Here is a 25221-nt window from a genome sequence, read left to right as displayed (position 1 = left end):
TTATTGAGTTATGGTCACAGAAAATGCTTTCCTAAAAGGGATGTTGTTCTGGTCATGCTGTACTATCCTTATGCAGCTGGGATTTACTCGGAAAAGATGAAAACCCACTATTCACAGGTCATGTAATTTGGAACATTTGTAACATTCCATCTTTTAAAGAAATACCGAGGGGGGTGCCGGTCTTTGGGGCCAATCTGGTGTTGAGCGAGGGAGTGAGGTCTCTGTTTGTGTGTGTGTGTGTGAAAAGACCCGGTATTAATTGAAGGAACTACCGCTTTATGTGAGTCATAGACCGGTTTCAACATGGAACAAAGTATTCTCTACGGGCATATAGAAGGTTAGCATTTCGATCGTTGTGTTTGTGAGGATTGTTATAAAGACCATTGAGATCAACACAAAGATTGTGATCCTGATTGATCGAGGGACCGTGACGGGTTTCTTCGGAACTATCTTCATGTCATTTTAGTCTTGCTTTATCTTTGGTGGCCAACAGTCCTCAATCGGCGATTATGTTACCGCCTATACATGTGCTCATCTTGCCCTCTATTCGTACTTTTGAGAAGCTACATGAGGTGAACTATGCTTTGTGGTTATGCAAAGTTGAGTGCATTCTCGATACCTTTGACCTTTGAGTTTTTATTATTATCCTTGATCGTCACCTTACCATGAATTGCCATGTTGGAGTGACCTTGAATTTAATAGCTGTATAGGAATGACTTGTGAAGATATGTTAAGGTTTGCACTGAGGAAACACATGTTGGAAAATGACAGCCGGCTATGGAGGAGAAAAAAGAGACAATGAGAGTATGCTGAAGCAAAAGAGTGGAGTGTACTTGTTGAATCGAGAGAATGAGAATGAAAGGTATAAGATAGGTCTAAAATAGAACTAGCTCTAACTCCATTAGAGTTAACTGATTGTAACTCGAACTCTAAGAGTGGTGACACAACTTATAACTTTAGTTGTGTTCACACTAAGAAGTGAAAAACAACTAAAGACTAAAACATTAGGCTCTGCCGATAGAATCGGAAAATTCTAACACGCCCTTTGCAATGCCAATGTGGTAAAGTATAGGAATGATCAAATTACCAAAGGGTAGCAAGTTTAAGGACTTGCAAAAATCTGAAAATTCTCATGAGGTAGTGCCTTGGTGAAAATGTCTGTAACATTTTCCTGTGTAGGAACATACATCAAGCCACAAACATCATCACTGCTATTGTTTGCATATGTAACATGCTTGCTAGCAGGGGCTGAATGCAAAGAGAAAAACAAACACTTGTTAGAAATGACGTGTTTTGAATCTCCATTGTCAAAATACCATGATTGTTGTGTTTCAATGGCACTAAATGGTGAATCACCCATTGTAGAATCATAACTGCAAGTCGGAAATGCACAGTCCTCCTCCACAAAGTTGGCTGAAGCATCACCATTAGTATATTTGTTAGCTGATGTCTCTTGGACAGCCAAACCGGAGTTCTTTTTCTTCTCTTTGGTTAATCCCTTACGACCCTTCATCAATATAGTGACTTGGCTTCTTGCAATAGTGACATTTTCCCTTCTTTTTAGACTTTTCTATGTCTTGGATAGCCTTATTTGATGGCTGTTCAACATCACCCTTTCGTTGATTTTTTACATTTTGCTCGACTTTTCCTTTGTCTTTGAACTTGGAAAGCATAGCCACATCTCTTGAACGCAATGCAAGATTCTTCCAAGTTTGTTCCTCTTGCAACAAGAGGCCTTCCAACTCCCTAAATGTAAAGGGTTGTTTCCCCCTCCAAAAAGACATCATCAAAGATGTGTGGAAACCAATATACAACTTTGGAAGAGAGTTCAGTGTGATGTTTACCAATTCAACATCTTGAATGATTTCATCTTGAATGATGTTTATCTAGACTAAAACACATACTTAGAGAGAGACAAACCCTAAACGCAAAACTCAAACACAAAGACAGACACAGAGAGAAGATACTTTAAAGTGAATGAATATTGTAAATGAATGTAAGAGTGTATAGAATGCCCAAGGACAGAGCAATATAGTGTCGGAGAGCGACCTCTATCAGAGACAAATCCCAAAGTACTGTGATCACCAATTGGAGTGCAAAGTGCAAGAAACACCAAATGTTGATCACACTAGTGTTTGGGAATTGAGACGACTGTAGAGAATGATGCCTCTTGATGAGGGTGATATAAAAAAGCTGCAAATGTAGCAGTAGAAGGGCCGCGTGGAGGAAGAAGAGCACAACCAATTGTTGCGTGCAGGTAGGAGAACCAAATGTAGGCTCAAGAAGGTCACCTAATGCTGTGAAAGGGTACTGCTAATTGTTGTGTGGTTGATGAGCGTCAAACGCAAGCAGTAGGGCCAGGCTGATCACTGGCAATGGTTGATGGGACCAAATGCAATAGGAGAGAGGGTGTTAAACAATGGGGATAGTTGTGGAAGAAGGTGCTAGGCACTGAAAGGGTTGATGGAGGAGTGACAACAATTGTGAAGGGTAGACCGCCATGTGTGAAGGGGAGAGCGTGTGCAATGGAGTGCGAGATCGAGGCGTGAGCTACAGAGCTGAGAGTTAGAGTGAGTGAACGCAAAGATAGGTGTACCGGATTGTAATGGTACACAGAATAAAAGAATGTATTTATATGTTAGGGTACAATAAGGGTGTGTTCACACCCGTAAGATTATTTAGACGGAGACGAAGGGACTTTACACCCAACAATGTGGGTGAAGGCTGATGGCTGAAATTTGCACTGAAAGAATGAGAGTGAATGGTGGGCAGCTTGTCTATTTATAGATGTTGAAGGGTGTCCCAAAAAATTAGGATTTTATGGGACCACTGAAGCTCTCCGAACATGTGTATCAAATTTGTGTTTTTAGTTAATGAAGTGTGTTTTAGGGGAGTTTGAAAATGCTAACTAGGTGTAAAGTGTGTTTTAGCTCAACACATCCCTTCAAGCCCAAAACTGAGCCTAAAAGGGAAGGCAAGCAATGTGTATCCCAAGGTGTCCCATTCCAAAGCAGCCAATGCATCAAAGAAAATGTGCACATTAGCTGCCTAGTGGCCTACTAAGACTACAAAGGCGATGGTTATCTTACCAAGGGACTCCAGTGGTCACCCCAGAGAGGACAGGGCATCAGATGAAGGGTGCTCGTTGGCTGCCCAATGGCCTACCAAGCCCTACAAAGGCGGATGAAACCACATTGAACTTTTTTAAGTTTTTTGGATGGAAAGTCTAATTTTAGGGAGTAGCGGTTGAGTAAGTAACAGTGAACCAGAAGACGGGAGTAGAGATGGTACACCCAACACATCACAAAATAGTGTAAGCTTACCCAACTACTCAAGGATGTTGATGATGAGAGAAAGGTGATGAAGTATCATGGAAAGAAGGATGGTGGTGTAATCCGCCGATGGAAATAACTTAGGAGCTGTCTAGTGGTGCTTTGCACAATGGAATGCATAGTATGCTAGATGCTGAAGAATGTTCATGTAGCAGGTACCACTTGGACAGTCTCTCTCCTAGAAAAATTGTTCACTTGCCCTAGTACAAAGATGGTATAGGAGAAGTTACAACATTACGGGAAGGGCCGATGTTGAAGACAAGTGTTGAAACTTGTAGAATATCAAGAAAGGTAGGAACCCCCTCTCAACCTAGATGTCAATGCCAAAGAAGAAAGAGGAGCTTGAGGATGTCAGTCTTCGTGTGGTGCTGAGAACCATGTGGATGAAAATGATGAAGCATCCTAACTAGAAGAGCAAGGATAGAAGACATCGCCATGATAGCATCAAGGGAGATACTACACAATCTGCTGTGGGAGGGGAAACCTCCATGTTGGTAGAAGAGCAAAACTCCAAGTCAATGAAACCATAAAAGGAACGGTGTGTATCTCTGGTCTCTAGCTTGGGAAGGATTGGTGCAAGCCTGTATGTTTGCCCTACATTGAAATACAAAACCTTGCAAAAGAGATTAAAATCTACAAGCACAGATGTGAGTAGTGAGATGCTCCAAAACACTAAACTGAAAATGAAAAAAAGCAAAGCTAAGTACAATGCAATGAGTATGTAAGTATGCAACGGAAGTCTAAAAGGGAAAGACTAAGTGCGTGGCCACCATCGCGTATGATGAGGTAGGGAAGTGGTCCTAGAAGGTGCAGTGGATACCCTAGGAATGGATGTGTAGCTATCTGTGTATCACATATCCAGTAGTTGTTGGGGCAGATGGAGTAGATGGTGCAGCAACGGGAGGCGTAGCCCCACTAGACTGGCTGGTCGGAGTAGAGGCAGTCGTAACAATCTATGGTGGTTTTCTAGGAGGAAGATTGCGGACCTTGCTATGACACTCCTCGTCCACATGGCCCAACGTCTAACAATATGTGCAAAACCTATTTTTCTTAGGAATTTGTTGCCAAAGGGGTTGTGGTTCTTTGGTTCCGTTGGAGAAAGTGATGTCACCCTTGTTTTGGCTTGCCTTCGCATCTTGTGAGTTCTTGCCTTTGGTGGTTTCCTTCCCAAGGAAGAGGCAATCAACACTTGCCCTTGTGAATGGATATGTGTGGAGGACTTCTTGTGGACTTGATCATGTAGACTTGCGTAACACAAGAATTGGCACTCCAACTCATAGAAAGTCGGCAATTTTGGCAATGAGATAATGTACTCGATAAAATGGAAGTAGTTGTCAGGCAATTTGTTCAAGAAGAACGTAACCTGCTCATTGTTTGACTTCGAGGAGCCAGTAGTGGCAAACTTGGCGAGTAATTGCTGATATTCGGCCAACTTGACTTTTAGATCATCCCCTTCCTTAAACAAAAACTCGTGAAGCGCAAAATCGAGATTCATATGTTGAGTGTGATCTCAAGACGCATAGCGGTGAATGAGATAATTGCAATGCTCAGATGCGAGGGAAAAATGTTGTAATTGAGAGTGGAATTCAGGAAGCAACCACTGCATTAACTCAGCATTGGCTATAGTGTTGTGGGCTCTCCATTGATGGATGTGATCAAGGCGAGCTAATTGAGTGTTCGGCATAGGTTCGATACCATTGACGAGGTCCCAAAGTCTCTGAGATTCAAGCACTTATTGTATGAAGTTTGACCAAGTGGCAAAATTTGACGCATTAAAACATGTCTTATTGTGAAGGCATTCATGGCTGTTGCAATAGGAGTGGTAGTGCTAGGAGGTGGAGAAGGTGTTTAATGGGGGTAAGGTGAATAGGGGGGATAGGGTGGGGGAGTGGCGTACACTTGGGAAGGAATCCAAGAGTGCGCGCTATACATATGAGGAATGTGCATAGTGGATCCAAATGTGGGCAAGGGAGGACTGAGTGTGGGCATGGTAACCACCTATGGAGCCCAAGGTGAAGGGATAGGGATATGAGGAACAGAGGATGGAAATCCTTGTGTAGGAGTGATCCAAGGGATGTGGAACGATAGTCCATAATCGGAGGATGGATATTCTTGCGTTTGAAAGGTCGTGAAGGGGGGAGGGGGATTGTGAGTGCCCGGATGTAGTGAGGGGGATGCCCAACACAGTAGTCCCAAAGTGAAAGGATGTGATAAAGTGGGGGTAGATGGAACGTACATTGCTAAAGGGTGGTATTTCCCCTAATAATGCACCAAGAGATGGAGTGAACGGAGGATAGATAGATGGTCGGATGGAGAAAGAGAAAGTGTTAGGAGTGGAAATGGAAGATCCAACCCCTAGTGTGCTTTGAGGGGAAATGGGATGTAATCCAAGATTTTGGAATGAAGATGTGAGTAGATTAGAATGTGGAGAAGATAGTGATGGGATGAGAGGGAGTTGAAAAGTGTGGTTTACTTATTGAAAAGGAATAGATGGTAGAGGTATATCTAATGAAGGGTGTCTGCTTCGAGAGCCTCTCTATTCAAGTTAACATACTAAAAATCATTTGGATCCTACACAACAAAAGAAGAAATAGGAGAGGGTTTTGGTTCATATGACTCAAATGGGTTATACGAACCTGACATAAGGCTTGGCTGTGATGAAGGAGATGGATCTCTAGACACGTTGAATGTTGTGATCTCTCCAAGATCAAAGAGATGGCCAGTCTCACCAATCGATCTAGATGGAGTAGTAGCATTGGTTGTTGGAGTGTAAACCGAATTGTATGTGATGCGCAAATACTCCTCAAGCTCTTCATTTGTAAGGTAACTAAAATGAGAAGAAGAAGATGGTAAAGGTGAAAGTGTGTCTACCTTTTTCTTGAGACCATAATGCCTTCTCAGAGCGTGGAATAATGGAGAACTCTGATAGAGCGTCATAGGATTCCTAGAAGGTGCATGATACATTATGAATTAGATTGGAGTCACTTGTGACTCTCGCACTAAGACTAGCCTCCACAATCACCATAGGATACTCTTTAGAATAGCACTAGCTTTGATACCGTGTGAAGATATGCTAGGGTTTGCATTGAGGAAACATAGCATGTATGACCAATATTGAAACACAAAGACTCAGACAGAGACAAGAAAAACTCAAACCCTAAATGCAAAACTTAAAGGCTCAAAACTCAAACACAGAGAGAAGAAACTTTGAAGTGAATAAATGCTGTAAATGAATGTAAGAGTGCACATAATGCCCGAGGGTAGAGCAATGCGGTATCGGAGAGTAACATCCATCGGAGACAGATCCCAAGTGTTGTGACCACTAGTTAGAGTGTGAAGTGCGGAAAACACCAAACACTGATCACCAAAGTGTATGAGAACTAATGCGACTACAGAGGATGATGTCTAATGATGAGGGCGGCAACAGAAAGCTGCAAACACAACAGTAGAAGGGCTGCCTGGAGGAGGAAGAGCACAACCAATTATTGCCTAGAGGCAAGAGGGCCAAATGGGGGCTCTAGAAGGTTATCTAATGTTGAGGAAGGGTACTACCAACAGTCGCATGGCTGATGAGGGTCAAACACAAGCAGTAGGAGATAGTCTGATTGTCGGCAATGGTTGATGGGACCAAATGCAACAGGAGAGAGAGTGCTAAACAGTGGGCAATAGCTATGATAGAAGACGCTAGGCACTGGAAGGACTAATGGAGGAGTGGTAGTAGTCGCGAAGGGTAGGCTATTGCGTGGGTGAAGGTTAATGGCTGAAATTTGCATTGAAAGAATGAGATTGAATGGTGGGAAGCTTTTCTATTTATAAATGTTGAAGGTGCCCCAAAAATTAGGGTTTTAGGGGACCACTAAAATTCTCTTGAACCGCATACCAAATTTGCGTTTTTCATTAATTAAGTGTGTTTTGGGGTTGTTTAAAAATGCTAATCAGCTGTAAAACATGTTTTAGCTCAATCCGGCTCAACACTCGAACCTTTTTCTTTTCTTTTATAGTTGTAGAGATTTTTGTGCGTGTGCATGCATATATATTGCGTCCGCACTGCAACATAAGTGTGGACTAGATTGACATATCTTTACTAGATCGTGATAGTCAAGCATCGCATGTCCTTGGAGTTGAAGCTTTGACATCTCACTGTCACAAGCTCCCCTACAATTAATGATCACATCAACAAGATGGAGGAGATTCGGGATGCATTTGCATCCCTTGGTAAGGTTGTGGTTTGAAAAGACATTGTTGTGATATTTCTTTCATATTTGTCATTAAAGTATGCTGTATTTTACACGAGTCTTTTCACCTCGTGTATGAGGGATACTATCACTTGGGAGGGGATAGTCTTGATGGTGCTAGACCAGGATGTGTGCCACAAGGAAATAGATTCTTGTTAAGCCCATGCACAAAGACATGCCTTTGTGGTGTCACCTTTGGGCAAAATATGACAAAAGATAAGCCAAGTAGAAGAAAGGAAAGGAAAGTAGCCTAAGAAATCGGAGTCAACTTCTGATTTTGATACAAACACAAAGATGCTTTCCCAGGAAGCAATGCCCTCACTTTCATCCAGTAGCAAAGGATGGAATCATCCCTTTACCTCTACACCCACTATTACTACCAAGTCAGCATTCCTTCACATCCATTAGTTGGAGGAGCTTTCTTTGGCACTCTCGTCTTTTGAGAGGCCTTGGCTCATCTATAGTGGTGCATCAAGTCACATGACTCCATGAGGAGATGGGCTCTAGTATCTTTGACCATAGGAGGGTACAATCACTATTGGTGACATTACATCAATGCCTATTTTTGGTCTTGGCATCTTCCTTTTATTGCTCGGCCACCATTTTCGAGCTGCATCCTAGAAGCCCTATATGTTTTGGAGTTGGGCTTCCATCTCCTCTTAGCTCATGACGTACATGACTTTGTACCCGCTTTATCTTCACAGCGCAAGCCATGTTTGTTGAGGATTCCACTTTAGGAGCCATTCTTGGGACAGGTTGGCAAGAGAGGGTGCTATATAGGCCATTCCCCTTCCGGAGTGAAGCGCCCTCTGAGGTAGTTTTCTATTGCCACACCCATTCCCATTTTGCCTCCACCATCCCACAAGTTCGCTCCCATCCATCTCCTCTAGTAGCTCCCTTGTCCCCCCATTCCCATTTGTGCACCCACCAACCCACAGGTTTGCTCCCAGCCATCTCCTCTAGTGGCTTCCTTGTCCCCCCATCCCTTTTGGAGGGGAACGATCTTGGAGATGTGGCTGTGGATTTTTTGACCTCTGTGTTTTAGAGGGGGATTCCTAGGATCATGATGAGCTTCCTCAAGGATTGTAATCTTCTATGGGCCTTTCTTTCATGTGGGCATATCTTTTCTTCATCATTTAGTCACCATCCCCCATTGCTTGCATGGTCATCACATGGCCCTTGGTCCTTGTTGCTCTTTTTTGGCAGGCTTCTGCGCCTTTGATACCTTCTCGCTATCATCTCTCAATTGGGTTGGTGGCTTGGGCCATCCATTCCCAACCGGATATCTTTAGAGACTAGAGTGATCCGTTCAAGGCCTCTCCATTCGTATTGGCCTATGGTGGCTGCCCGTTGGATCAGATTTTCATTTGGAGAGGGGTCTTACTCCTTGGTCGGTGTTCATCACTGAGGAACTTCATCGCAGTGGCACTCCTGCCATCCTTGAATCAGTTCTATCTTCTTTTGGCTTCCACCACATTTGGGATCTGAGAGGGGGTGCTAGCAATCATATGTGTCATGTATGGTCATCTCCTGCTTGTGAGGTTGAGTAGTTAGACGAGGACATTTGGAGCTCTAATAGTGTGTTGGTCTGTCATTCTTCTGGTCCTACATATTGTAGATTGAAGTCCACACCTACATTTGAGTCCAGGCAGACTATTTGCCCCAGTTCTGGGCTAGATATTGTAGATGGAGGTCCACACCTAAATTTGAGTCCAGGCAGACTGTTTTCCCCAGTTCCGGGCTAGACATCCATTGCCTTAGCAGGATGGATATTTTTCAGGCATGGGCTACATCTTAGAGCGTTTACTATGCATTTATGGCACATTTTGCTGGTCTGACCTGCATGTTTCAGCATGTGCCCCTATTTATTTGCTGCCCGTCTCCTTCACAGTTGGTAACTTCTCATTTATTCAGCCAGCCCGTCTCACATTTTTGGACAATATTGTGTTATTCATTTTGTCAGTTCCAAGTTTTGTGGTGGCTATCTTTTCAGTCATTTTGGAGGATCCTCACTCTTCCATCTTGCCTCAGGCTTACCTTAGTTTGGGGATCTTGCTATGTTCGACTTCACATTCATTGAGGATTCCGATTCGAGGTTTTATGTGCTCTTGTGCTTAACCGATAGCCAAAGGTCCAAGTACTGTCACCAGGAACTTGGTCTTCCATTTGAGGATTAAGCACCTTGGAGATCTTTTGTCCTGTATTGGAGTTGAACTATGGTGGCTGTACTTTTGTTTGGTTGAAAGAGGGACGAGGTCCATTTACCCTGCAATCCATAATACAGATGTCCCTCAAATTATTCATGAATCATGTTTTTATTCCCTGATATGTTGCTAGCTCCATATCATCAGTGTCATCAAAGAATTCGCATTCTTGTTCTAGCTGCCTTTTTATTTCCTTCTAAGTCGTGGCCACTTATGCCATCTGGCATACACATTTATGTTGGCCATGTTCCTGGACTCAGATCAGCCAGATTTTTTCCCATTAAGGTAAAAGCCAATTTCAGGCTTCACACACATGCCCCAAGACATGCATGTGCTTCAGTTCTTTTATCAGTATCTGCACCTGAGATCATAGCCTGTGAGCCTTGTTCAGCTTTGCTTTTATTCTATTGTGTTCGCTCTCTCTTTGCTGTCCACTCATCTCTGGGCCTCTATTTCTATCACATATTATGCTTTGTGTTTTAAAAAAGTGGAAAAAGAATTTTACAGACCCCACACTGCCTTTGCTTGACACCCAACTGCTGCGCTGAGTTGGATGTGATGTTATAGCTTGAGCCTTGTTTGACTTCATTATGCTTGTTGGCACGTTTAAACTGCTGAACTGAATTTGCTATACAACATTTTACATTTCATTGACAATGATAGCTTTCTGCCTTGAGTTCACCTCTTTGTTTGCCTTTCTTTGGTCTTTGATTCCTATGTTGATATTCAATCAAGTGATGGATATATTGTGTTTTGATGTCATGAAAGAACACCCCACAATCATGGATGTGAGAAACACAAATCTCAAGTGGAGAAACTACTGGAAACTACATACAACCCTTGTGTCAGATGGGATGGAGTGATATATGTACATACCCTAGGTGCATCAATGTGCCATAGGGAGGAATAGTGAGGTACTGGGCCTGCCCAAATGGAGATTCGATATTATCAAACACAGAGGCCTGCCATCAGCATAGAGTGTGCTTTTAGGAGCAGTTGATCAGCATCTATTTGCGTTTTCAAATAAAGTTTTCCAGATGAACTTTCCCAGTTTTGATTCAGCATCTAAGGAAAGTGATAAGAATTATATGCTAGCAGTTGGTCAAATAAAGGTCTGAATCTCTCAAGGGTAAATCTTGCCTTCGAACCCAACAGTACATTGGTAAGGGATATTAGGAATCATGTCCCGTTCTGGTCACATGCACTTTTTGGTCTGCCTAGAATATTTTTGACTATGTGGCAGTCCAACAAGCACAATCTGGAGTCATGGACGATTGAGCTCTTCTTTTGCTCATGCTGCTACTCCCTCTACCACTGGGAAACTTGAGTGGGATGGAAAAGATACCCAAGGGCTGAATGTGTATGTCCAACTTGGTTTTGTGGATGCCTTAAAAGTTTGTCATCTGTTGCTTGCATCACAAAACCCATTTAATGCTGCCACTTACTATGAAAAATCTAAAAAATGCAGCATAAGTGGATTGAAACATGTGTATAGTATTGCCTGTGCACAATAGATCACACTGATGTAAGAAATGCTGCCACCTACTATGATAAAGCTAAAAAATGCAGAGTAAGTGGATTGAAACATGTGTATATTATTGCCTGTGTGCAATAGATCACACAGATGTAAGAAATGGTGTGGTAAAAATTGGATATGAAATTGAATAACTGGAGATCAAGATAACATTTGTGTATATAATGGCTGATACCAAACAAAGTTGTTTTCAGGTACGAGGTGTTGAAGCCTTGAAGCATTTTGCAAAACACCTTACAGTTCCTTACAAGGATGTTCAGCATATGAGTACCCTGGATTCTAAAGGCTTTGAAGAACTGGAAGCAGAAGCTGAGAAGCTAAGGTCTCGCTTGTCTGAAATTGAAGCTGATTTGGAAGCTCGGAGGAAAGGGAGGGGTGGATCAACTTAATGGGTTAAAATGCATTGCTAACACTTGGTGAAGCTCAACTCTGCTATCACCAAGCTCTTGAGGATTGTTAAGTATAGGCGATTCATTCATTTGATATAATTCCATGCTTTTAAGGTTTCTCATCTAAGAGAATAGCTCTAATGGGAAAATTTTATTGAAGTCCCATATGCAGCATTGATGTCCATGTTCTGATGTTGGTGCCTGGACAGATGCATGTTACACTGTAGTCTGTAAAAGGTAGGCTAAGGCTTTGATTATCTTTACCTTATTCAATGAATGAGCTTTCCTCACAATTTGTGCCAGGTGAATCTACAACATGATAAAAACCTACTTTTGCCAAAAAATGCTTATTTTAGTGGTACTTGAGAAAAATAGAACATAGAAGAAAACAACAAAGTTTTATCATTCATTAAAACCCTTGTTCTTGGCCTCTGGTGGCTCTTCATGAGATCTGATATTTTGTTTATTATTGCTACTAATTGCAAAAAGTAAGATAGTATCAAGGAAGAATAATAATTCATGAGAACTATGTTACACAAGCAATTTTGTTAAACAGACAAATCTTCTGCAATCAATTAGAGGCATGGAGAAGATGAGACAATTGCTGGTAGCTTTTGCTGAACATCTTTCCATTTTTTTGAAAGAGCTACGTTTATTTGTAACTTTTTTCCAGTCCAGCAGTCTTGGTGGAGTGACAAGGAAAATACGAGTTCTTAGCCTTTTGAGCTTTGATATTTTACAGAAATGATAATCAAAATGAAACATGAATGGAGGATTAAGATTCAAGGACATGCACTTTTTAGGGCCTTATGGGAAGGGCTAGTAATTCTAAGCATGGAATGAGCAAGAAGGCATAGGATAATGGAGAGCAACAATTAGAAATCCTATGTGTCTTTTGGTACTTGAATGTTTGAACTTGCACACATGCACATGCAGGTGTGCATATTTCCTGTTGGGGAACTTGATGAAGAGTGGTAACTGATGGAAGGCTAGTGGAGCTATGGGATGTTGATGTATAGTCCTAGCATATGATGACATAGAGCAAGAATAGAAATGCTTCTTAATATTAGATTTGTGGGTGTGCATATGGGTGCATGCGCGTATGCATTGTCCTAATTGTGCAAATATTTGATATTATGATCTGAAGGACGTGGTAAGTTTGGCTTGTGAGCTTGGCCTAGACTTGGATTCTATGGTAGTGAGTTGGCCTGCTCATTTACTAGCTGTAAGGAAACCATATAGTGGAATGTGTGTGTGTGTGTGTGTGCACGCGCATGTGCATGTTGAACACGCCTTGTTTCTTGGAGGGCTTTTGGTTAAGGGTTGTAATAAGGTTATCAAAGCAATGGAAAATTTAAAGATGAAAAGCAGACTTCATTTTTTCTTGTTGAATATTATATCAATCTTTGATTTTTGTAATTACAATATCATGTGTTATTCAATTGGATTGCTTTTGGGATAAACTTGGGGCTGATATAAGCCAGTTTGCTTGACTGCGGTTAAATGTTGTTTAATATCTCATTCGTAACAAGGATTTATAGGATTGCTTTCTAAGCATCAAATTTTCGAAGAACGGTTGCAAGGGACATGTGAGTTTGATACCCAAGTGTATTTTCTTCTAGATAAGTAGTATTCTTGTAAATCATAAACAAGAGGACAGTCTCAAAGGTTGAAAAGGACTTGAGAAAAGCCTTTGCATGGGTTGATAGTTTGTTGTATAGAGATGTCATCGCTTTTCCTGACCAGGACATGTTTGTACAATTATGGGTTGGTGCTATTTGTGTCTCAAACGTGTTCTTGTCACTTATGTGTCTTGATGTTACACTAGCTTAGGGATTGTACTTTCTTATCATTTTGAAATATAGTGGATGTGACATCGAAGCACTCTCATCTTGTTCACTGGGAGAGAGTGTGTGCACGCTACTGAATCATAACGTTATAGCGGTATCAGAGCCATATCTATTTTAAGTCGTTGCTGCCAGTGGCTTAGTCGCCATTGTCTTGAACTCTGTGTCTATTGGTCCTCATGCATTTGTTGCCATTTGCACGTCCACTAAATTGATTACTCTGAGTTGCTCTTGTTCTGGCCTTGATTGCGAAATTCTCCGAGGAAAGGTCGACATCTCGAGCAGTCAGCTTGTGCAACCTGCTTGTTAGCCTGAGCAACACTGCTTGCTTGTTAAAGTCGCCTGGCCAATGTTACCAAGCTTGTCAAAGCTCAAGGGGAACTGATTGTATGACGAGGAGGTAGTGCACGATACGCTGCTGCTCACGCCTGTGCAGCCCTAGGTGTTGGATCCACTTTGCCATCGTCGCCGATAGACTGTATCTGACTCGACAATGCTTGACATGTCACATTAGCTTGGATAGCTTGTATGTATCGACCCAACAGCATGCACATGTGCTTCGGCATGTTAAAATTTGCGGACTACCTCGATATTTTCAACATTAAAATATTCATGTTTTCCAGTCCTAATCAGAATTAATTCCATCCAATAAACCACTATTCACGTGCAATCCTTTCAGAGTCACAAAATTTGGGATTCTTTGTTGTAAACGTAACTCAATTTTCACTTAATTTCTCGAAAAAAGTTAGGGATTTTATTCCATAAATCCCAAATTTCACTAAAATTTTAGGGGAATGGTGCTCGCAAGTGCACAAAGTTTCACAATAAATTTGAGACTTCACATTCAAGCCTAGATTTCTTAGAATTTTAGCACATAGATTTGGGCTTTCGTGAAAATTTTCCAAATTCACCGATATTAAGGCCAATTACACCTACATCAACATTGGTGGACATTGGAGCCTTTTTGAGCTGTCAATTCTTCCTTATCACCATCAATTTTGTGAAAAATTGCAAAATTTTTGGCTTTTTCTTTGCATTATTTTTTGCTACATTTGATTCGTACTTTGGACAACTAGTCACAAATACCATCAATTTGTAGCAAGAAATTGTAGGGAAAAATGATTTGCTAAATATATTTGAGGATTGATATAAATTGGATGGCATTAATTATTCCATGTGGGCATATATGGTGAAGTGTGTCTTAGTTGCCAAGCAACTGTAAGGTTATGTATGTCGTTCAGAGGTTAGGCCTGTAGACATGGCTATACAAAATGCTACATGTTTATGTTTGCAAGAAGAGCAATCATGGGTGAATTGATCTAACATAAGTATGGACAATTGAGCATTTGCAGCCAGTCATTGGACCAAGGGGAAGTTATGGTAGCTCTCAAACTCAAAAGGTAAAGGCTAAACAACTTCTTCCATGGACTCTTCAAGGACCAAAAATGAAGGTGTTAAGAAAATGTAGTGCAGTTATTATAGAGAAAAGGGGCATGTTATTGAAGAATACACAACAAGGATAACAAGTGAAAAGACGAAACAATTGGACATGAGTGTTGTTGAAAATTCAACAAGTGGAAAGGTTGCAATGGCACATTCAACAAGCTTGGACATTAGTCAGTTTGTTGTGCATTGGTTGTTTAATCCTTCTTCACATGCATATGGTCTATTAGTGGGCGAAAATAGTAGCACACAATATTTTGACAACGAAACTTCCAAGCACATAATGTCCTTTCATCACTTGTTTGTATCATATACAAATGTACAAAAGGGATCATTTGTTGTATGTATAAATAATGCATCATATGCAATTCAAGGCATTGAACAAATTCCCATTGTTGCAGTGGATGGGAAAACTATCATGCTTGAAAAGGTCTTGCATATGCCTGACATCAAGAAATTTTACTTTTAGTTTCAACCATTGCTTATGCTAGTTTTGTGGTTAAATTCCATATGGATTGATGTAGTATTTATAGTTGTAGTGATGCGGATGTCCTTATTGTTACTAGTATAGTGTACAATGGCCTCAATCAGCTTGATTTATATGAGGAGAGCATTCAAAGATGCTTTACATGTTGATGCCACCATTGTGAATATCACTAATTTATAACATGCTCAATTTGGTCATCTTAATTATGGTAGTTTTCTTTGCCTAAGAAGCAAGAATATTATGCTTGATCTTCCTCTGTTGAAAGCATGCAGTCATAACATATTTGAGAGCAAAATACATTGTGCTTTGTTTCCCAAAGTGGATCTACATGTGCTAATAAAAAATTATAGCTTGTGCATAGTGATGTTTATGGACCCGTGTGTCAAATTATTTGAAGGATACTTGTACTTTGTTACCTTCAATGATGACATGACTCGTCATTGTTGGGCATGTGCTTTCGAGCACAAATCAAGTGTTTGCATGCTTTAAAATTTTCTTGCCCTTGGTTGTTCACATATATTGATTGGAGAAAAAGAAATATATATTTTTGCATTGGGCACTTGAACACACTTGAAGAAAAGTTAAAATTAATAATAAGAAACCTTTGCTTATGAAAAACATTTGAAAACAAGAACAAAAACAATAATCTCACAAAAATTGACATCTAAGCCAACTAGAGAATGTAGAGATCACTAGTACCATACCTAGCACAAAGGAAATAATAAAAAATTTGAGAGGAACTTTAGATGAGTTTGAGGCCACTGTTGATACTTTCTAGCATGCTGCTGACATTGATGTCTCAAGTATAACCCATGATGCCATAGAATAGAAACTCAAAGAGCTTCAGGGGGCAAGGGACAAGCACCCTTAATTGATTGTTAGACATAAACAATGGTGTTAGACAATAGCTTGCAACCATGCAAGTAGAGATGCACACACACACACACACACACACACACACACACACACACACACACACATGTGTTAGTGCAGGGACTTCAATTCTTGTGTGGAAACATGGTATTAAAGGTAATACTAGACACAAACACAGTGGAGACAATGACAAATTTGAGGACAAAGTCTCATACACTATAGAAAATTTGATATTGATGCTAGAGTAGATCAATCTAGCACATTGTTCATCAAGGAAGCAAGCATAATAAATTTTGACCTCGAAGATGAGGAACCCATGCCACTTGCCTATCTTAAGGTCAAAGTAACAACAACTTGAGATCGCATCCTTGATTCTCTCATTTCAAAGGAGTCAATTATAACGTCCTAATGCACGATGTTGATATAAAAAACAAGTGACCTTAGTTGATCCCTACCTATGCCAAACTCAATCCATATGGCAGTAAACTATGCACCTTACTATAGGAAAGTGTTAGATAATGCTAAGCATCAAGACTAAAAGCCTCCCCATGAACTTTCATATAATTCCAAATGATGAGGGAGTTAGAAAATAGACATTAATGGTAGAATTTTTAAGTGATAGGCCAAGCGGAACATCAACTATAACATTTGGTGAATATAGTTAGCCCTTCCCAACCTAAAACTTATCACAAGTTTTAGCAAATGACTTTGAAGGGAGTGAGCCTAGAGTAAAAGCACACAAGTAGAAGCAAAAGCTATGGTGGAAGGAACAAGAGCAAGAGAGAGAGAGACACAAGACTTGGAAACTCCAATAATCACAATGTGTGGTAGGTGTCAGAGGGGTTTTAGTCGAAAGGTCGTATCCACTGGGGATCATAGAGAGAAAGAAGTACAAAATAGGAGATAGAAGAGAAGAAGAAGAATAGACAAGATGTATACAACATAAAGATCACTTCTTCTCTGCTACTTAGACTACAAATTTGATGGCTCTGTTAGCTCCGAAAGGGGGGTAAAATCCCAGGATACCTAATCAAGATTCTTTGAGATCACTTCTTCTTCTTCTCCTAGTTTGGAGTGATGTTTTCTATCTATAAACTGTGATTGCACAACGTGCGATTTTCGAAGCCCTTCTTTTTGCATGAGCTTTCCCAAAATTGGCTGAAAAAGCCACTTGATTTTTACATGTCCCCTATTCTAGAAGTTTTCTAAAGTTTTTAAAGATATTTACAAGAAATAATATCCAAAATATCAAAAATAGGCTAAAATTATCAAAAAATCTACTATTTTTGAACCATCCATACTATAGACACTAATACTAATACGTAAAATGGCATTGACTCTCTAGATCAATAAGAAAGCCGGATGACAATGCAGTTTAGAGTTTTCACACTGTGTTCGTGTAGTGTCACAACATCCACCCCCTCTAAACCTACACATCCTCTGGTATGTGCCACCGATGCACCACCTGGGTCAAAACACCCATAGCATCAACTTGTTGCTCATTATGCACATAAGAAGGCATCCCCCTAGATCATAGATTAAAATACTCAGTATCTTCATAACTCTTCAACCATACCAAGCATCAACTTCAGGGTCATCTGGCCTTGGGTGTGCATCATATACTAGAGGCTGTTGAATCTCCACATACATGCTATCAATGCACCCATCAACAAATACATAGCAACATGCCTGCTCTTTCAAAGTAGAACACATAGAAATCTGCTTATACTGACAATTATGTACCACATCAAACATAAAGTGAGCCTCACTTGCATCCAACACATGCTCAGCAGTCCATATCTTGAAGCTTCTTAGAATTGCCTATCAAGGCCTCTGACAAAGCATCTAAAACATTTTCCAGCTGTGAAGCATTACATCTAACATCCAATAAATGCATATCCTCAAGCTCATGAATTGTCTCATAAACGATAACTGTATCCTGCAAATCATGTGCATCCAACAAGTCACCAATCTTCCTTTGAGTCCCTGCAATTCAATTTTTTGGCTTGTGTGATGTATTTGGTTTTCACAATAAGATAACACTAGTCCTATTCTTAGCATTTTCCATAACTATCAGAAACATGATATTGTGCCTTTCTACTCTTACTAGGATAGGAATGTTACTAATCTAAGAAGATATGATGACTTAAGGATTATTAAGGTTAAATATGGCATGAAATAGTTAAAAACATGATTCAGGCTAGCTAAGGCTTATGAAAGTCTTGATAAAAAGAAAAAATAAGGATATTTTTGGGAAGAGAAGAATATCTTCTTCTATTCTTATCTCCCTTCTCTTGATCAAGATTATTGTAGTACAACAAGGTGCCTTCTTTTGGCCTTCTCTCTCTCTTTCTTTTTAGTACTATTGGAAACCTATCAACTTCTCTTAATCAAGATTATTGTAGTACAACAAGGTGCCTTCTTTTGGCCTTCTCTCTCTCTTTCTTTAATTTGCACTATTGGCAACCTATCAACTAGGTATTCGGGGAATCTTTGACTACTACTAGTTTTTAACTCTTTCAATTTTGAGTTTATAAGTTGAAATATTAAGAGAAAAAATGCATAAGTCATTGCTAGCTTGTTTACCATTTTTGTGTTAGATATGTTCAATGCCCCACCCTCATAAGGGGCCACCAATGATCCATGGTGCTCTAAGTTGTAAGGCCCTCATTATGAGGAGAAGCCATGTGTGAGCACAAACATTGGGTGGGCCTTGACTTGTATGTTAGATGAGCTCTATGTGATTGGATGGTAAAAAGGTGACCTTTGTAGATCTAGCCTTTGGGTTAGATAGAGTAGTTATGCTAGTAGCAACTCGAGGCACAATGCATTGAATTGCAAGGTGTGGGAGTTATCAGGGGCCCCTATTGTGGGGTTCGAGGTCCACGAAAGTGGCCTCTAGTTGGGGGGTCTTAGGGGGGCAAACAACCCCCCTATAACAAGGATCCGGGGCATTACCCCTAGCCAGACGATAAATGAAATATTCCTTAGAATATTTCCTGGCCAACTAGGGAAGATTCATAATATGATTGGACATGCCGAGCAGATTACCTTCTCCGGCTATAAAAGGAAGCCCCTCTAAAGCCTTCATCAATCTATCTTTCACCCAACTAGAGTTCTTCTAGCTACACTAAGCTATTTGCCTATCATCTATCTCGATCACCATTTAAGCTTCATAGTGGAAGTGCACAGGTGAAAAAAGCCATCTTTGTATCAATTCATTTGAAATTAAAGCAAACTTTGTTCTTCTCATATTTGTTGTGTATTCTCTACACCTTGCTTAGTTTCTATCCACTATGCCGTGTAATTTCTACATTTTGCTCTAGTACTAGTTGTAATGTACTTGCCTTAGTAATATTAGAGAGGCATAATATCGTACTTTTGATAATTGTGGCAAATGTTAAGGATAGGAACTAGTGCTAGTTTATTATGAAAACCAAATACATTAAACAATGCAAAAATCCAACCCTCTATTACTCTTGTCACTATTGATAAGTTCACTAATAACCACCTACTAAATAGCGAGAAGCATCAATGACAACCACTACTCCTCCCCAATCTCCCAACATAATTGCCCCAAGCATTCCATGTCTATGGTGCAAATTAAAACTCCTTCGCCAAATTCCCCTTTTTTGTGATCTTGCGCGTTTAAAGACCATGGCCTTGAAGAAGAGAGCTACAAAGGTCGCGAAGGCAGGAGCTGCCAATAACGTTGCAGACACAATTACTACAAAAGGGATGGCAAGTACGGAGATTACAAATGAAGCTGCAAATACCATCAACCAAGCATCCATCATGGATCCTTAGGTACTATTTTTCTTAAATAAAAATAGCTAGTAGGCCTTCACCCCATGAATAGGCAACAGAAGCTGCATGCATAAAATAAGATTTTATTCGATTCCTGCATATAATTTCTTTGAGGAATTCTTAACCGCGAATTCCAAGGGGTAACTTGGGTCTATACAAGATGAACCTAAGTGAGTACAAGGAAGGTATTGTGTCCCTAAAAGATTTAATATTTCTGATTTTTGTGTTGATCAAACAAAATCTCTGATGGGTAATAACCGACGCTAATCCTCGGTATATAAGAGACCTTGAGATGCAATTGCCAAATGATAATATTCGTAATTAAACTAATCAAGATTTTCTTTTATTGTGGGCAAAGACCCACGAAACTCCAAGGGAGTTATTCTTAAGTATGAAATTCTTGCTTAAATTCAGTCCAAACTAATCCCTAAGGAAAAGGAAGTCCAGGAAGACTATTGGAAGGTATTGCCAATTATGTTGATTTGTCTCAAAGTTATTTTGCCACTCATGCTAAATTGTGTCGAAGTTATCTTGCCACTTATGCTAATTTGTCTTGAAGTTATTTTGCCACTTATACTGAATTGTCTCGAAGTTATTTTGCCACTTATGCTAATTTGTCTCAGAGTTATTTTGCCACTTATGCTAATTTACCTCGATATTATTTTTTTAAAGAAAATATTTGTATTGGAAATAATCTTGTTAAAATTTTTATGTATAATGCATTCGAAATAAGATGTTTGTGATTGTAAGCTAGATACTGATCTTTTCTAAAATCATCAGGCTAAAAGATGGATGACTAAGTACAGATCAGTGACTATTGAGGTAATATTTCAGTAAATACAGAACACCAACTAAGGCAGTGTTCTTGATGGCACTAGACCTTCCCAAGACCAACGTGAATAAAACCTACTCCAAGGGGTTTTTCTTTTTTTGTTTTGCATTAGTAAGTCCAATCATGACGTGAAAGGTCTTGTCATAGGGAGCTCTAATTGTCAGGAGGAGGTGAGTATACCAAGGGGCTCTGGTCATAAACTCCTTAGGCTCTTACGAACTGCCAACTACCCTTCGATTTCCAGACTATGTTTGGAAGTTCCAATACTATTTGGGAAACAAAACTTGGAGAGAATAATACCTTGGAACAAGAAAATATTTGTAAAATGTCATTTTTTTGAAAGGAACTATTAAGAGGAAATTGCTTTACTTTATATTTGTGTTATGAATTAAGGGCGTGTAACGAATTTGTATCATGAGATAATTCAAAGAAGTCGTTTTTATATTTTGAGCTTAAAGTGATAGGTAATTAGATAACTAAAACTACTCTCTCGAGGGAAGTGGGAGGATGGCGGATCCAAACCTATGATTGGGTGGTCTCGGTAAGCCGAGAGCTTTCCTAAGAAGGAATAAAAAATCGCACTTGATGGACCATTAGAAACTAGAAAGCCTGATTCACATCACTTTAGAATCTACTAATACTAAATTATCTCCTAGTAATATATTTAACTAGAAAAACTTAGGTCGATCCTTGTGAGAGTGGCCGAAACTTCCACTACTGGGTAGACTCAAGCGAGTCTAGTTAGCAAACTCCGAGGGTTTTATCAAAATCCCAAATGGCACTTCCTAGGATATCTCTCTTGATGGGCTACTAAGAACGTACCGCCAAGAAAAGCTCGGGCGGCACATTACAATTGGCTTTACATCTGTGCCTCTTATGGGCCTCAACTGCTTCTTCTAAATAAAGACATCTTGGATTTGCTATTTCAACAACTTGAAGTTAGTATCATCTAATTTCCTGATATTATATGATTCCCTATATATTATAGATGATGCATACATTTGTCCAAAACAACTAACTATCTTGAGTAACAACAACCGACAATTCAAGAATAACTTTTTTTTTTGCAATACTTCCTTAATATAACTAGAACATAGAGAATATACAAAATGAACCATGCTCAATAATAATGCATATATCACCATCCAAATGTTTTGAAAATCACTATATATAGTCAAAAAGTTGTATTCTACATAAATACTTTCTCACAAATATAGCACAATAACAATATTCAACTATTTAGAAATACATCATTAAACTGCTTTTCATAAAACCATTGTAGTACATCAAAGAATAGTATTCTTTCTCATTTATGATGAGCAAAAATGTATCTCGGGTAAGTTACTCATGAATATATGTGTGCATTACGTGGGTTCAAAATAAGGTATTTTTTATGTACCATTTTTATACATTTTTTACATATAGAAATGTATAATATAAAGGGGTTATTTATAGATTGAATAGAAAAGGTTTATGTTTTATTTAGGAAAAATTCAGAGATAAGGATATTTATAAATAGGCCTGGAACGCACGTGATGTAGATGATATAAACACAGTAACTTCCCCCAGAAATGTATATGATAGTGCATGTCACTTATAATAATTGCTCTATTATATACATCAAAGTCTCTACTCCAATAAGAATTATTGCATATAATGGTAGCCAATAATAAACTCCAAAATGATGAAACCTATAATTTGCAACCTACATCTAATTGTTTGCAACATGAAACTACTTGTTTCTAATAGTTTGTCTGCTACTTACCAATTCTTGGTAGTCTATATAGTGTCTATATACTGGACACTGTTAGCCTCGACTTGTTTTATAGGTTTTAAACAACCTATGTAAAATTATGAAAAAATAGGAGACCATACATACAACACTTATAGGTTAAGAGGGAGCTTGAAATATCCTTAGATTGAAAGGTGGAGTATGCCAAGACTTAAATGTCTTACCTTGAGCTTTGCTCAATCTCTTTGCACATGTCCAATCTTTCCCTGAACAAAGATCATGAATATTTCTATTAGAGGTGCTAGTTGGAGACTCCCACCCACTCTAATAAAAGTTCATGGAGCTTCAAGGGAAATGGAGATCACACACACACACACACACACACACACAGAGCACTTTTGTGGTGCCTCCCATTCATCTCTTGTGAGAGGAACACCTTATTTTCTTATCTCTCAAAGAATAATGAATGTTTGTGTATATGTATAGTTAGGATTAGTGAGTAAGATGGCCACATTGGCCTTTTCCCCAATAATTTTGTGGGTTGGGGACTTACATCTCCTAGAGGTGCTAGATTCTATTGAGGTTGATTGTGGTGCCATGCTCATCATTTCTTAAGCACTCGAGTCCAACTTGGATTCCTCTATTTTGAATTTGGTATTGAGCCTTAGTGGGCCAATAATTCACTTTGTCAATGATCTTGAATTGGTAATTGGCATCGAGGTGCTCTCCCATCTTTGCATTGTTCACTTTTTGGTGATGTGATAGAAATTTTTGCTTAAGTGGCTATTCTATTAGGTATTGTCATTGTTCCCCTTGCTTCAAAGAGCCATCTTGAAGTCTTTTTAGAAAAACCTTTTCGTATTATTTTTCCTCTCAATAGAAGAACTACCTAGCATTGAAGGTCTAGGAAGGCTAGCTCAAAACCTTTTCGTATTATTTTTCCTCTCAATAGAAGAACTACCTAGCATTGAAGGTCTAGGAAGGCTAGCTCCAACATTTCTAGATTAAGCCCTAGTCATTCATGTCATTTGATGGTATGGACCCATAGTCCTCATCCAAATATGCAATGTCAAATAGGCTTTGGGGCATAGAGGGCATGATTTCTTGAGGATTGCATTACTACTTGAGGCTTAAGCCTTTGGGTAATCAAGAAATAGGTGGGCATCTAACCTTTGGGGCATCTCAAATCTAGCCTTTTGTATTTGTTTGAATTTTTATTCTTAGGACATCGCGATGTTATTTATTTGGGTAGACCACAATGCTAACAAGATATTTCTTATCTTGGTTGCCTCATTCCATGACCTTTTTTGTGCCAAATGGCCACCACTAGAATAGATCTATTGTTCATTGGGATTGCATTACCCTCTTTATCACAAGAGACATACATAAGACACATAATTGTAAGGCTCATCTTCTAATGGTTCCTTCATGTATAATGAGTTGGAATGTCACTCAATGGGTGAGTGATTATGGGGTTAGATGGTCTTGAAATCCATGTGAGATTGATGTCTCCCCTTGGATTCGCATGCCTTTGACCATTTGCTAGAGGTAGACTAATGGTACACCTCTAGTATTGTAGTCCTCTATTGACCTAAAAAGGATCGTTTGTGTAACATTTAGATATGGAACTCTCGTAGGAGTGCACCATCTTGCTTATACCTTACACAATTGGATCAAACTCTTTCTCTAGGCTCCAAACATCCCAATGGTGTGAGTGGTTACCACCATAGTGGATGCAATAGATGTTATTTTTGTTGGACCTAGATTTGAGGTGGTTATCCTCATTAGATCTTGTTTCAAGTTTTCTAAGTCTTGTTAGGCTAGAATTCATTTCTTTTCTCTCAACATGGTGGTTTTTGCTTTGGAATTTGGTCACTTCATAAAGGGGATTCTCTTATAGAGACCTTAAATCATGTAACCCCTTATGGCCTTGTTTTCCATTTGGCTCACATTAATAAGGTTGACTGTTATTGTGTTTGAGTAGCCCATTTCCAAGACTCATTTGGTAAGTAGGTCTTTGAGAAAGTCAAAATTGGTTTTCTCTATGGTTCCCAAGCTCATAAACCATGTTCATCCATTCTCACCTAATCATAGTCCAAAGGCTAGTGCCTTTTTATTAATGCCTTGAAGTTTGTTAATTTCACATATTTGTTTGAATTTCTCCACAAAGCTATAGAGCTCATCCCTTTCTCAATCTTTATATAGCTATTTTGTGGTCATTGGGATGTTGGATTGCTCGAGTAGCCAATGTTACACCCAGACTATTTGATACTATAGTTCCTACGATTACATTACTTACATTACTTTATGGAATCACAAAGTTGTCTTGGGTATTTTTAGCAAAAAATTGGGCAAGGATTCATTTGGCTTTGCTAAATAGCCTAATAATTCAATCATTTTCCTTGCTTCATCCATCTCCCCTTATCTTGTTGTGTTCTAGCCTCATGCTATCATCTAGTGATGTCTATTAATCCCTCTATCAAATCTTGTGTAGCTCTAATAGTAG

General features: G+C 39.5%; 1 protein-coding gene across 1 annotated transcript in view; it reads left to right on the top strand.

Moving 5' to 3' along the window:
* The window catches only part of LOC148019831 (P-loop containing nucleoside triphosphate hydrolases superfamily protein), a 121069-nt gene extending 109102 nt beyond the window's left edge, over nt 1–11967 (top strand). Inside the window, exon 8 of the mRNA XM_087700017.1 lies at nt 11500–11967. Within this exon, the coding sequence (XP_087556143.1) occupies nt 11500–11694 (195 nt within the window). The 3' untranslated portion in view covers nt 11695–11967. The remainder of the gene's footprint in view (nt 1–11499) is intronic.
* Nucleotides 11968–25221: the final 13254 nt, after the last annotated feature.

This window comes from Lygodium microphyllum, chromosome 19, assembly GCF_053477565.2.
Source record: "Lygodium microphyllum isolate KBCC chromosome 19, Lygodium_microphyllum_v1.1.10, whole genome shotgun sequence".
Lineage (NCBI taxonomy): Eukaryota > Viridiplantae > Streptophyta > Polypodiopsida > Schizaeales > Lygodiaceae > Lygodium > Lygodium microphyllum.
This window is presented reverse-complemented; position numbering and strand designations above follow the sequence as displayed.